We start from the raw sequence: 12,319 nt of genomic DNA, 5'->3' as shown, positions 1-12,319 counted from the left end.
AATTTTGTGAAGTTTTCAACTTAGTTTCTGGTACAGTCGCAGGATTTAGAATTATTCTGGCGCAGTCTGGACTCTGATAATTTTGCAGTGTGCCACAGCAGTTAGTGGAAACGTTATCTGAAATCCATATCTAATCGACCTATAGGACAATCAATCATTGTGTCGGTTTGAGTGAGGGTATTTTATCATAATTTCTAGCTGTGAAGGCAGTCTTGAGCTTTTCCGGCTAGTTCATTAATTTATGGTGCATTTTTATCTACTGCGGACTACGTCTATTGCTACACAGTATCTTTTGTTGATCACCAGAGCCAATAATGTGTGATTATTGGACAGTAAATTTGATGTGTGAAAACTCAAATCACGTGTAGTAGCATTGGCGATTCAAAACATGTGTGTATGTTCAGTCTAACAGTTGATGGAACTCTGATCAGTTATCAGCAGCCATCCTCCAGTTTTCTTGTAAATTAAAGTGACGCATTTTGGCCCTAGACGAACAGAAGCCGAGCCCAATTTTATCAATAAATTTTAATTTATCCCTCACGCAAGACCCGACCCATGATAATTTAATAAACAAGATTAAGCATTTTCTCCTCTTGTGGTATTTTCGTATTTAATTAAACAAGGTATATTTCTCCCATGGCACGGAATCTCTCCCACTACATGACAGATTTTCAGTCACGACCAAACAAAAAGCGTCCATGTACACACATGTGGGAATTCGCCACCGCTACCGAAATAATCAATATGAGCCATCAGAGGTCCCCCTACTTGAATCTGAGTAAACATTCCAGCTGCCTACACTGGCCTTAACGGTCGCATCCACACTTCGTAGGTTTGTGTTCTTACCCATTTTACTAAAAATGATTTCTTTCACTTCTCGCGTGATTCAGTTTTATGGTACACTGTCAGTCGTCACTTCAAGCCTGTGCTGGGTTGGGACGGCAGACTGTTCTCTGCTCTATACCTTTACGACTATCCTGTTTCCCTATGTTAAACTTCCTTTCGCAAGCCAGCTGAAAGCTCCAAGGTTGCCGTAATTACAAGACCCTCTCACCATACCAAGAGGAAGGAGAATTAGAAATAATTAGAAATGCAATCATAGGCAGTTCTCTTGGAGCGCTAGTGATATAATTTGACGGAGTATTAGGATCTGCATATTAAGCTATAAAACAAGTTACAAGACAGTTCGGTAATAAATTGCCAAGTAACACATCTAAAATAAAAATTTTATTCCTTAAAGCTAACTTTGGCATCACGAGGAACATAGAACATAAGGAGCAAAATTCAAGGAGAGAAGGAGGAGGAGGAGAAGGAGGAGGAGGAGGAGGAGGAGGAGGATGAGAATAGTCTTTAACATACCGTCGACAACCAGGTCATTAGAGATGGAGCACAAGCGTGGATTAGGGAAGGTTGGAGGAGGAACCATCCTGGCATTTGCCTTAAACGATTCAGGGAAATAGCAGACAACTTAAACCTGGATGGCTAGATACGGGTTTGTATTGTTGTCCTCCCAAATGTGAGTCCAGTGTGCTAGCCACTGCGCTACCTCGCTTACTGCCAACATTCAACACGTACCGGTAATGCTTCTGAAATTTTGACTGCTCAGAGCAATGCAGAGTGTGATCAACAAAAACGATGGGCTACCAATAAAATAATACAGTATATCAATAAATAATACAGTTTTGTGATGAAATGAACACTCTCAAATTTTGAAAAGTATACTTAAAACTTGCTGATGATGAAGGCTTAAATAGCCAGCCGTCAGAATACATAACACAATCTCTCTTTGTTATTAAGAGATGTCAGTGGCAGGGAGAGGGACGTGACAGTGTTGCTGGTTAGTATGGAGGATGTCATGAACTTCCTGAGTCTCTACAGTCCACTTTGTCGACTGCTGTATGAGGATGTTGCAGTGAACTTCAGCTCAGAGATTGATTTGACGAAGCTCTCTATGCTAGTCCATATTGTGTCAATTTCTTCATCTCTGCTTAACTACTGCATCCTACAGCCATTTGAACTTGATTGCTGTGTAGGTTACATCATTCTGAACGTCTGATGGTACGTCTCCAGACTCAAAAATTTTATAAACCAACTTGATTATTCGTTCAGTATTCACTTCCCCAATGATTTCAAAAATTCCGAAGGAAGTTTATCTTTTGGTAAAGTTGTCTCTTGGCAAGACCATTAAAATTTCTATGCATAGGTGCCTCTTTCACCCCCATCGGCTTTGCGCCTCATGGGGGCATTTTTGTCGTTTGCGACTTAAGTCAGCCCTTTCTATAAGGGTCCGATACAGACGGAGAGCTCTGAAGAATCGGTCGATCGCAGTTCGTTACTCACCGAGGTAAGCGGAGATGAACTTGCTCCTGTCATTGGGCGGCACCCAGTTTGCCGTCATACAGTGCATCGATGGCCACGCCATTCCCTACAAAGCAAAATAAGGACTCATTATCTCTAATCAGATCAGAAAAGGCAAACCTACATTTCTAGCATTTGTAGACTTAGAGAAAGCTTTTGACAACGTTGACTGGAATACTCACTTTCAAATTCTGGATGTGGCAGGGGTAAAATACAGGGAACGAAAGGCTATTTACAATTTGTACAGAAACCAGATGGCAGTTATAAGAGTCGAGGGAGATGAAAGGGAATCAGTGGTTGGGAAGGGAGTGAAACAGGGTTGTAGCCTATCCCTGATGTTATTCAATCTGTATATTGAGCAAGCAGTAAAGAAACAAAAGAAAAATTTGGATTAGGGGCTAAAATCCATGGAGAAGAAATAAAAACTTTGAGGTTCACCGATGATATTGTAATTCTGTCAGAGACAGCAAAGGACTTGGAAGAGCAGCTGAACGAAATGTACAGTGTCTTGAAAGGAGGATATGAGATGAACATCAACAAAAGCAAAACGAGGATAACGGAATGTAGTCGAATTAAATCGGGTGATGCTGAGGGAATTAGATTAGGAAATGAGCCGCTTAAAGTAGTAAATGAGTTTTGCTATTTGGGGAGCAAAATAACTGATGATGGTCGAAGTAGAGAGGATATAAAATGGTAAAATTGTCTCTTGGCAAGACCATTAAAATTTAGAATGGCGATGGAAAGGAAAGTGTTTCTGAACAAGGGAAATTTGTTAACATCGAGTATAGATTTAAGTGTCAGGAAGCCGTTTCTGAAAGTATTTGTATGGAGTGTAGCCATGTATGGAGTGAAACGTGGACGATAAATAGTTTAGACAAGAAGAGAATAGAAGCTTTCGAAATGTGTTGCTACAGAAGAATGCTGAAGATTAGATGGGTAGATCACATAACTAAAGAGGAGGTATTGAATAGAATTGGAAAGAAGAGAAATTTGTGGCACAACTTAACTAGAAGAAGGGATCGGTTGGTAGGGCATATTCTGAGGCATCAACGGATCACCAATTTAGTATTGGAGGGCAGTGTGGAGGGTAAAAATCGTAGAGGGAGACCAAAAGATGAATACACTAAACAGATTCAGAAGGATCCAGGTTGCAGTAGGTACTGGGAGATGAAGAAGCTTGCACAGGATAGAGTAGCATGGAGAGCTGCATCAAACCAGTCTCTGGACTGAAGACCACAACAACATCTCTAATCGGCTTAACTGTAAAGTATCATTCGCTAAAACGTTCCATTTACATATATGCAGTGTTCTTCCATTTGGTACTCGAAAATAGAAAGCTGAATTTTGTAATTAAAACCAAAATGTTTCTCAGGAATTTGGTTTCTTCTAATATTTTAGTTTATTTAACTCACACTACATTGGAGATCGAGACAGTTAAATAAATATTTCTCCTACAATGACGTGGACGCTACAATAAATCTTCCTGAGAGATTTAAATAATTTGCCGAACAGAACTCAGTTGCAGCCGTTTTGTCCAGTGAGACGAAGTCATTGGTAAGACACCGACGGAGTAAAAAAAAACGAATTCTTGGTGCCTTGTGTCACTAACACTGATCGAACTGCAGGATCCCGCTAGTAGTAGTACATGTAGGAATCCCTGTACAGCAACACGCATAATGAGAGTTCCAGACGTGTGCCTACATTCTTTGTACTAGACGGAAGCACACAAGAATATGGGTGATTCTGATGTTAAATAAAGCCATGCGGCTTTAATGTACCGGAAACATTGTCAGGAGATTTTAAAGGACACTTTGTAATACTTCCATTTTCACACTGGTCTTGCACTTTCTAGTACACACTGAGGTGACACAAGTCATGGCATGCCTCCTAACATAGCGTGGGACCATCTTTTTCCCGGTGTTGTCCAGCAACTCGACGTGGCATGGTCTCAACGACTCGTTGGAAGTCCCCTGCAGGCATATTGAGCCATGCCGCCTCTATAGCCGTCCATAATTGCATAAGTGTTGCCAGTGCAGGATTTTCTGCACGAACTGACCTCTCAGTTATGTCCCATAAATGTTTGGTGTGATTCATGTCGGCGACATGAGTGGCCAAACCATTCGCCCGAATAGTCCAGAATGTTCTTCAAACCAAGTGCAGACAACTGTGGTCCAGGGACAATCCTATCGTTTTTCGGGAACATGAAGTCCATGAAGGGCTGAAAATGGTCTCCAGTCAATGATCAGTTCAGTTGGATCACAGGACCCACTCTATTCCAAGTAAACACAGCCGCTACAAGGTTACACAATGCCTTGTTGACAACTTGGGTCCATAGCTTCGTGGGGCCTGCGCCTACTCGAACCCTATCATCAGCTCTTACCAAATGAAATCGGAACTCACGTGATCAGGCCATGGTTTTCCAGTCGTGTAGGATCCAACCGATATGTTCGCCAACACAGGAGGGATGCTGCAGAACGTGTCCTGTTGTTACCAAAAGCACTCGAGCCGATTGTCTGCTGCCATGGCCCATTAATGCGAAATTTCACCGCAAAGTCCTAACGGATACGTTCGTCGTACGTCCTACATTGATTTCTGTGGTTGTTAGCACTGACAATTCTACGCAAACGCCGTTGCTCTCGGCCGTTAACTGAAGGCCTTCGGCCACTGAGTTGTCCGTGATGAGAGGTAATGCCTGTAATTTGGTATTCTCGGCGCATTCTTGACACTGTGTGTGGTGTCACCGCCAGACACCACACTTGCTAGGTGGTAGCTTAAATCGGCCGCCGCGGTCCATTTAGTACATGTCGGACCCGCGTGTCGCCACTGTGTGATCGCAGACCTAGCGCCACCACAAGGCAGGTCTCGAGATACGGACGAGCACTCGACCCCAGTTGTACGGACGACATTGCTAGCGACAATACGGACGAAGCCTTCCTCTCATTTGCCGAGAGACAGTTAGAATAGCCTTCTGCTAAGTCCATGGCTACGACCTAGCAAGGCGCCAATTGTAACAGTGCATGTATCTTACGAGTCTCATTTGTATAGTCAAGAGAGATGTTTCACAAGGAGTGAATAAAGTTAAGTATATTCCAAAGCTACGTATTTTCTCGATAGCAGTCATAACGTATCTTGTTCCAGACTGGACGCCAGTCGGCGTGTGTGTACGCGTGCCTTTCTTTCGGCTCCCTTCCCAGTGTGGCGTAGCAAGCTTGTTACGCCACAACAAATTGGCGACGAGTGAAGTGTTCTTTCTGATTGCTTACATTTACTTGTGTCATGGCTTCGCCAGATGTACTGTCCGAATTTTATCGCTTGCAGAATCAGCAGACGCAGGCGTTATTGGATGCCCTTGGACAGCTCGTCCAGGGTCAACGTGCCATTCAAACCGATGCGGCAGCCGCCGCTTCACCGCTACCGCAGCCACAACATGCAGTTGCACCGCCGTTTCGCAGTTTTAATGTGGCGCACGAATCGTGGCCAGAATGGTCCCACCAGTTCGCCTTTCATCTAGCCGCCTACAGAATTCAAGGTAATGAGCGGCAGCCGTTTTTGCTTTCTTGTGTCGGTGTGTCCACCTACCGTGTGATAGTGAAATTGTTTCCCCGACGCGACGGAGCAACTCTGTCCTACGAGGAAATTTTGTCTGCTTTAGATGCCTATTTCAAAGAAACAGTTAATGTGGTTGCAAAACGGTATACGTTTTTTCGTACAAAATGTACGGCCGGTCAAACTAATAGGGAGTGGGTAGCAACATTGCAAGGACTTACAAGGGACTGTGCCTTTGACTGTGACTGTGGCCTTTCTTATTCAGATACAATGGTGCGTGATGCAATTGCACAGAACGTTTCTGATGTTCGCATACGGGAGCAAATTTTGAAACTAGTTAATCCCTCCCTTCAACAAGTGATAGACATATTAGATAGACAAGACACACTTGACAGTGCTCAGGAATCTTTTGAAACTTCGCCAACCGTGTGTAACATTAACCGGCCCGCTGGACGCGCTGCGCGGCCCGGTAACCGGGCCTCGCGCACTTCGACGCAGCTGCCGCCGCGCTCTAAACCAGGTGTGCCGCACCAGCATACAAATGCAGTGAAATCATGCCCGCGGTGTGCTACTAGACATTCGCGTGAACATTGCCCGTCACGCCAAGCTATTTGCTTTTTCTGCAATAGGAAAGGACATGTTCAAAGTGTTTGCCTGAAAAAGCTCAGATCAGACAATCACAACCATTCCTGGCCCTTTGCTTCGCGCCGAATCGAACCAAGGACACTCAGGTTTGTGGACCTTCGCCCATGGACATTCATGTCGTTAATTCCACTTCGTCCAGTGACACTTTCTCTAACAGTGATTGTGTTCGTCCCACAAAAGCTGTGTGTCGACGTCGCCGGAAATCAGGTCAATTAGCAAGTGATTCTGTACCAGTGTCTGTTCAAATTGCACGAGACAGTCGCTCTTGTCGTCAGCAGGACAATAAACTTTTTATAGATTTGGCCTTTCATGGCAAGGTCATACCATTCCAGCTCGATACCGGAGCTGCTGTTTCATTGCTCAATCACGACACGTACAAACAACTGGGCAAACCTCCATTGCGTTCCGCAAATGTTAAGCTAACCACATATTCAGGACAGAAAATTCCTGTGTTAGGACAGTGCAGCCTTCTTGCAACATACAAGGGACAAACAAAACTTGTGTCATTTTACGTTCTTCGTTCTTCTTCTGCAGTGAACTTGTTTGGCTTAGATTTATTTCAGTTGTTTAACATGTCTATTGTAAATCAGGTCCTATCAGTGAATCAAACTGTGCCTTCAGACAGTGTTTCTCGTCTGTGTGACGAATTTGCAGACATTTTTGCATCGGGCTTAGGTTGCGCTAAAAACTATGAAGCACATTTGGAACTGAAAGTAAACGTGCAACCGAAATTTTTCAGAGTGCGCAATGTTCCCCACGCATTGCGTGATGAGGTCGCAAGAACATTAAACGATCTCGAATCACAGGGTGTAATTGAACGTGTGCAAGCTTCTCTCTGGGCCTCACCCTTAGTAATTTTGCCAAAACCTTCCGGAAAATTGAGACTTTGCGTGGTCTTCAAGGCCACAGTGAATCCACAACTAGTGGCTGCTACTTTTCCTTTGCCCCGCCCGGAAGATCTTTTTGCTAAACTGTGCCGGGGAAAATATTTTTCAAAGTTGGACCTAGCCGATGCGTACTTGCAAATACCGGTGGACGACGAATCCCAACGCGTATTGGTGGTTAACACGCATCTTGGATTGTACCGCTTCAAAAGACTGCCATTCGGGTGTGCATCCGCCCCTGCATTGTTTCAGCAATATTTACAGACTATTTGTGCGTTGGTCCCTACTGCAGCAAACTATCTGGACGATATAGTGATCTCCGGACAGACAGAAGAAGATCATCTTGCGAACCTACGAACATTATTTCAGGTCTTGCGACAAAATGGTCTTCGCTTGCGGAAGGACAAATGTGTGTTTTTTGCTCGTGACTTACCATACCTGGGCCATGTCATCAATGCCCAAGGCATACATCCGAGTCCAGAGCACCTCCGTGCCATACAAGATTTGCCTTCCCCTCAAAATGTGAAGCAGCTACAGAGTGTGTTGGGTAAAATTAACTATTATCATAAATATGTGAGCAATGCCTCTTCCATTTCAGCTCAGCTTCATCGCTTACGCCGTAAAGGTATTCCGTTCGTCTGGACGACGGAATGCGAACGCGCCTTTCGCCAGTTGAAATCGGCGTTGCTTTCTACTACTTGCCTCACGCCTTTCGATCCCCAGAAACCCCTTTTGTTGATGGTAGATGCATCGGATTTCGGGATCGGTGCTGTGCTTGCGCACAAAGTTGGCTCCCATGATCGCCCTATTGCCTTTGCGTCCAAATTGCTCTCGTCTGCGCAAAGAAATTATTCCCAGATAGAGAAAGAAGCTTTGGCTCTCGTGTTTGGTGTTACTAAGTTCCATGATTTCTTGTATGGTCGTCACTTTACCATCATCACAGACCACAAACCTTTGACATCGCTTTTTCATCCGACCAAGCCTGTACCTCCACGTACAGCGCAGAAATTCATTCGCTGGTCTATTTTCCTCTCGCAGTACCGCTACGATATCTTGTATCGGTCCACTGCTAAGCACGGAAACGCCGATGCGTTGTCCCGTTTGCCTGTTGCTGAGGATAAAGCATTCGATTCTTCCGAACTTGCTTGCATGTTCATTGATTCGGAAACCGATGAAGTGGTCGAATCGTTTCCGATTGATTTTCGTCGTGTAGCTACAGCCACAGCTGCTGACCCGGTCCTTGCTACCGTTTTGCGTTTTGTTGCTACGCAATGGCCTTTGTCAAAGTCTCGGATCGAGGATCCGTTGGTTCGCAGATTTTTTGCTCACAGGGAGAGACTTTTTGTTCGACGTGGTGTATTGTTGTTGCGTTCTGATAATGATCAGTCGAGAGTCGTGGTCCCACGTTCGTTACAGTCCTCTGTTTTACGGCTTCTTCACCAAGGACATTGGGGTATAGTGCGAACGAAATAACTTGCTCGTCAGCACTGTACTTGGTTCGGAATAGCTGCTGCGATTACGAATATGTGTTCTTCTTGCATGGCGTGTGCCGAACAACAATCCGCACCGCCGCGGAAAGTCTTTGCATGGCCAAAAGCCACTTCCCCTTGGCAACGCTTGCACATTGATTTTGCTGGTCCATTCTGGAATGCTCGATGGTTGGTTCTGGTCGATGCCTTCAGTAATTTTCCTTTTGTTGTCCGGATGTCTTCCACGACGTCCTCCGCCACCATCCAAGCGTTGTCTGCTATCTTTTGCATTGAAGGTCTTCCGCAGACTATTGTTTCCGACAATGGCCCACAATTCATGTCCGCAGAATTTCAGTCATTCTGCCAGGCCAATGGTATTCAACATCTGACATCCGCGCCGTTTTCGCCTCAGTCAAACGGTGCCGCTGAACGATTGGTCGGACTTTCAAGTCACAGATGTTGAAGTTGAAAGAGTCGCATTCTCGGGAGGACGCGTTATTGCTCTTTTTGTCCTCGTATCGCTCTCAGCCCCGAGATGGTCGCTCGCCGGCTGAGTTGCTCCACGGTCGTCCTCATCGAACCTGGATGTCTTTGCTGCATTCGACGCATCAGGTTCCTGTGCAGCGGCAGACTCCTGCTTTTGCTCCAGGCGACGTTGTATTTTATCGCAACTATCGAGGTTCACGGCGTTGGCTCGCAGGGCGCGTTCTTCGCTGCCTCGGCCGCGCGATGTATTTGGTTTTGGGGGCCTCTGGTGAGGTGCGTCGGCATCTCAATCAGCTGCGCCTCTGTCGTCGCACGGGGTCTGCCGCTCCCCGTCTGCTTTCAGCGACGGTGCCGTCCGGTCAGCGCCCTGGGGACCCATCTACTGGCTCGCCTCATCCCCAGGTGTTACCGACGCTGCCTTCCATTTTGCCCCATGGCGACGCGCCGCCGCAGCCGCCGCCGCCGCCGCCGCCGCCGCCTGTTCTCCCGCCGGCGCCGCCCGCATTCGACGCTTCGCTGCAGCCGCCAAGCGCCTTCCTGGGTCACGCGCCGCCGCTCGCTTCCCGTGACCAGCTGTCCTCCGCCTTGGAACTCTTGCCCGCTCCGAACCACATGACGTCATCGCGCGTCGGATACCCCGACGCCATGGAGGTCGACCCTTTGGCCCCTCCTGTCTCTGTACGGGCGCATACACCGCATGTTGACGTGCACCCTGGACTAGGTTTTCAGGCGTTTCCTAGCTCCCCTCGGACCGAATGGCCGGGTGCGGGTGGCACAGCCTCGCCTGTTGTTAGGCTCCCCACCTCATCGCATACGTCAACATGGGGTCCTCCCCACGGCGGGCGGAAGCCTTATACTACGACCGTTCGCCTATTTGCGGGGGAGGAATGTGGTATCACCGCCAGACACCACACTTGCTAGGTGGTAGCTTAAATCGGCCGCGGTCCATTTAGTACATGTCGGACCCACGTGTCGCCACTGTGTGATCGCAGACCGAGCACCACCACAAGGCAGGTCTCGAGATACGGACGAGCACTCGACCCCAGTTGTACGGACGACATTGCTAGCGACAATACGGACGAAGCCTTCCTCTCATTTGCCGAGAGACAGTTAGAATAGCCTTCTGCTAAGTCCATGGCTACGACCTAGCAAGGCGCCAATTGTAACAGTGCATGTATCTTACGAGTCTCATCTGTATAGTCAAGAGAGATGTATCACAAGGAGTGAATATTTAAGTATATTCCAAAGCTACGTATTTTCTTGATAGCAGTCATAACGTATCTTGTTCCAGACTGGACGCCAGTCGGCGTGTGTGTACGCGTGCCTTTCATTCGGCTCCCTTCCCAGTGTGGCGTAGCAAGCTTGTTACGCCACAACACTGTGGACCTCTGAATATTGAATTCTCTAATGATTTCCGAAATGGACTGTCCCATACGTCTAGCTCCAACTACGATTCCGCGTTCAGAACCTGTTAATTCCCGTTGTGCGGCCATAATCACGACGGAAACCGTTCCACATCAATCACCCGAGTACAAACGACAGCTCCGCCAATGCACTGGTCTTTTATACGTTGTATACGTGATACTGCATCAAACCAGTCTCAGGACTGAAGACCACAACAACAAACAAAACAAAACAACGTGATACTTCCGCCACCTGTATATGTACACATCGTTATCCCATGACTTCTGTCACCTCAGTGTAAAATTTCGTTAGCTGTTAGTTTCAAGAAAAAAGTTTTCAATGCATTCTTCACATACCTAACATAATTTACAGTCTGGTGGAAAAAGATTGGTACAACAATTCGTGTTGCACTAAACGCGTATCACGCTCTTGTTTTTGCAAGATGCAGAGGCTGTCGATGTAACTGACGAGGGCTTCTAGAACTGCAAAGTTGGTTATTCTGCGAGGACACGTGCCTCAGTAGACAACGCACCTGTACTTCATAAAAAAGAGCACATCAGCATCAAACTGTCCGCCATGTATTGGCAATGAACAGTATCTGTGTTGGTCAGTCGGTGCTTTGCTATTACTTTGAACAGTTTCCGTTTGAATTTGCTCCGTTAGTAGATACGACCAACACACTGGCCTGAAGGAACAAATGGAGCAACGATTCTCTCGTACTTTCATTCAAGCTTGCTCGATCTCGTCTGGTCTATGTCTCGGCTAAAGCCGATTCACAGACCATCATGCTCTTGGAGCAACGTGTCTGGGCGCCATGCAGTGACTAGTCCCATCTGCCTGGCTGCGGGAGTAGTGGTTCATGCACGACGCCGGACAATCTCATGTTCCTCATGGTACGTGAAACACCCTGAACATTATGGCGTTTTCACATTTTCACTTAATGTAACGACAGTAGTAGGGAACTGGCAGCGCGAGCGCAATTTTGCTATCAAATTGATATGCCCCGACCACGCCCACCCACAGCCCAAGATGACGTCACCTGTTTTCTCAGTTGCACGTGTGCCCCAGCCCCCTCCTCCCCCCCTCCCTCCCCTATTGGCGGATATTTTGAGTTTTGGTGGGAATTTCTTTGTCCCAGAGCTGTGCTAACATCCCACCCTGTCCCCCGCCCGGGAACTGGCAAGAAATTAAAATTGGTAGTTTCCTTTCCAGGTCTCGAACCCTGGTCCTCCTGGGTGGAAAGCCCAACACAATTAAACCAGCAGAGGTGCTTGGAATTGATGGGAAATTAAAAATGGCTATGCCCTTTCCGGGACTCGAACCCTGATTCTACTGGATGGAAAGCCCAGGTGCACCCCCAACACATGGAAACTATCCAGGTGCGGGAGAGGAAGGTTAGGTTAGTGTACTTTATTTATTTTGTTCGGGAAACTGGTGCAAAGATTGATCCTAATCACGTAACTAATGAGAAAGATTGCCTAACTGCACAACTACGCATGGCGCTACACAAGGACAGCATGAAAGTGC

The 12,319-nt window shown here is 46.7% G+C and overlaps 1 protein-coding gene across 1 annotated transcript in view; it reads right to left on the bottom strand.

The window, feature by feature from the left end:
• LOC126456157 (vesicular glutamate transporter 3-like) overlaps positions 1 to 12,319 on the bottom strand; it is a 176,683-nt gene that overhangs the window by 110,644 nt on the left and 53,720 nt on the right. The window contains 1 exon segment of the mRNA XM_050091911.1: positions 2,341 to 2,425. Within this exon segment, the coding sequence (XP_049947868.1) occupies positions 2,341 to 2,425 (85 nt within the window).

This window comes from Schistocerca serialis, chromosome 2, assembly GCF_023864345.2.
Source record: "Schistocerca serialis cubense isolate TAMUIC-IGC-003099 chromosome 2, iqSchSeri2.2, whole genome shotgun sequence".
Taxonomy (NCBI): domain Eukaryota; kingdom Metazoa; phylum Arthropoda; class Insecta; order Orthoptera; family Acrididae; genus Schistocerca; species Schistocerca serialis.
This window is presented reverse-complemented; position numbering and strand designations above follow the sequence as displayed.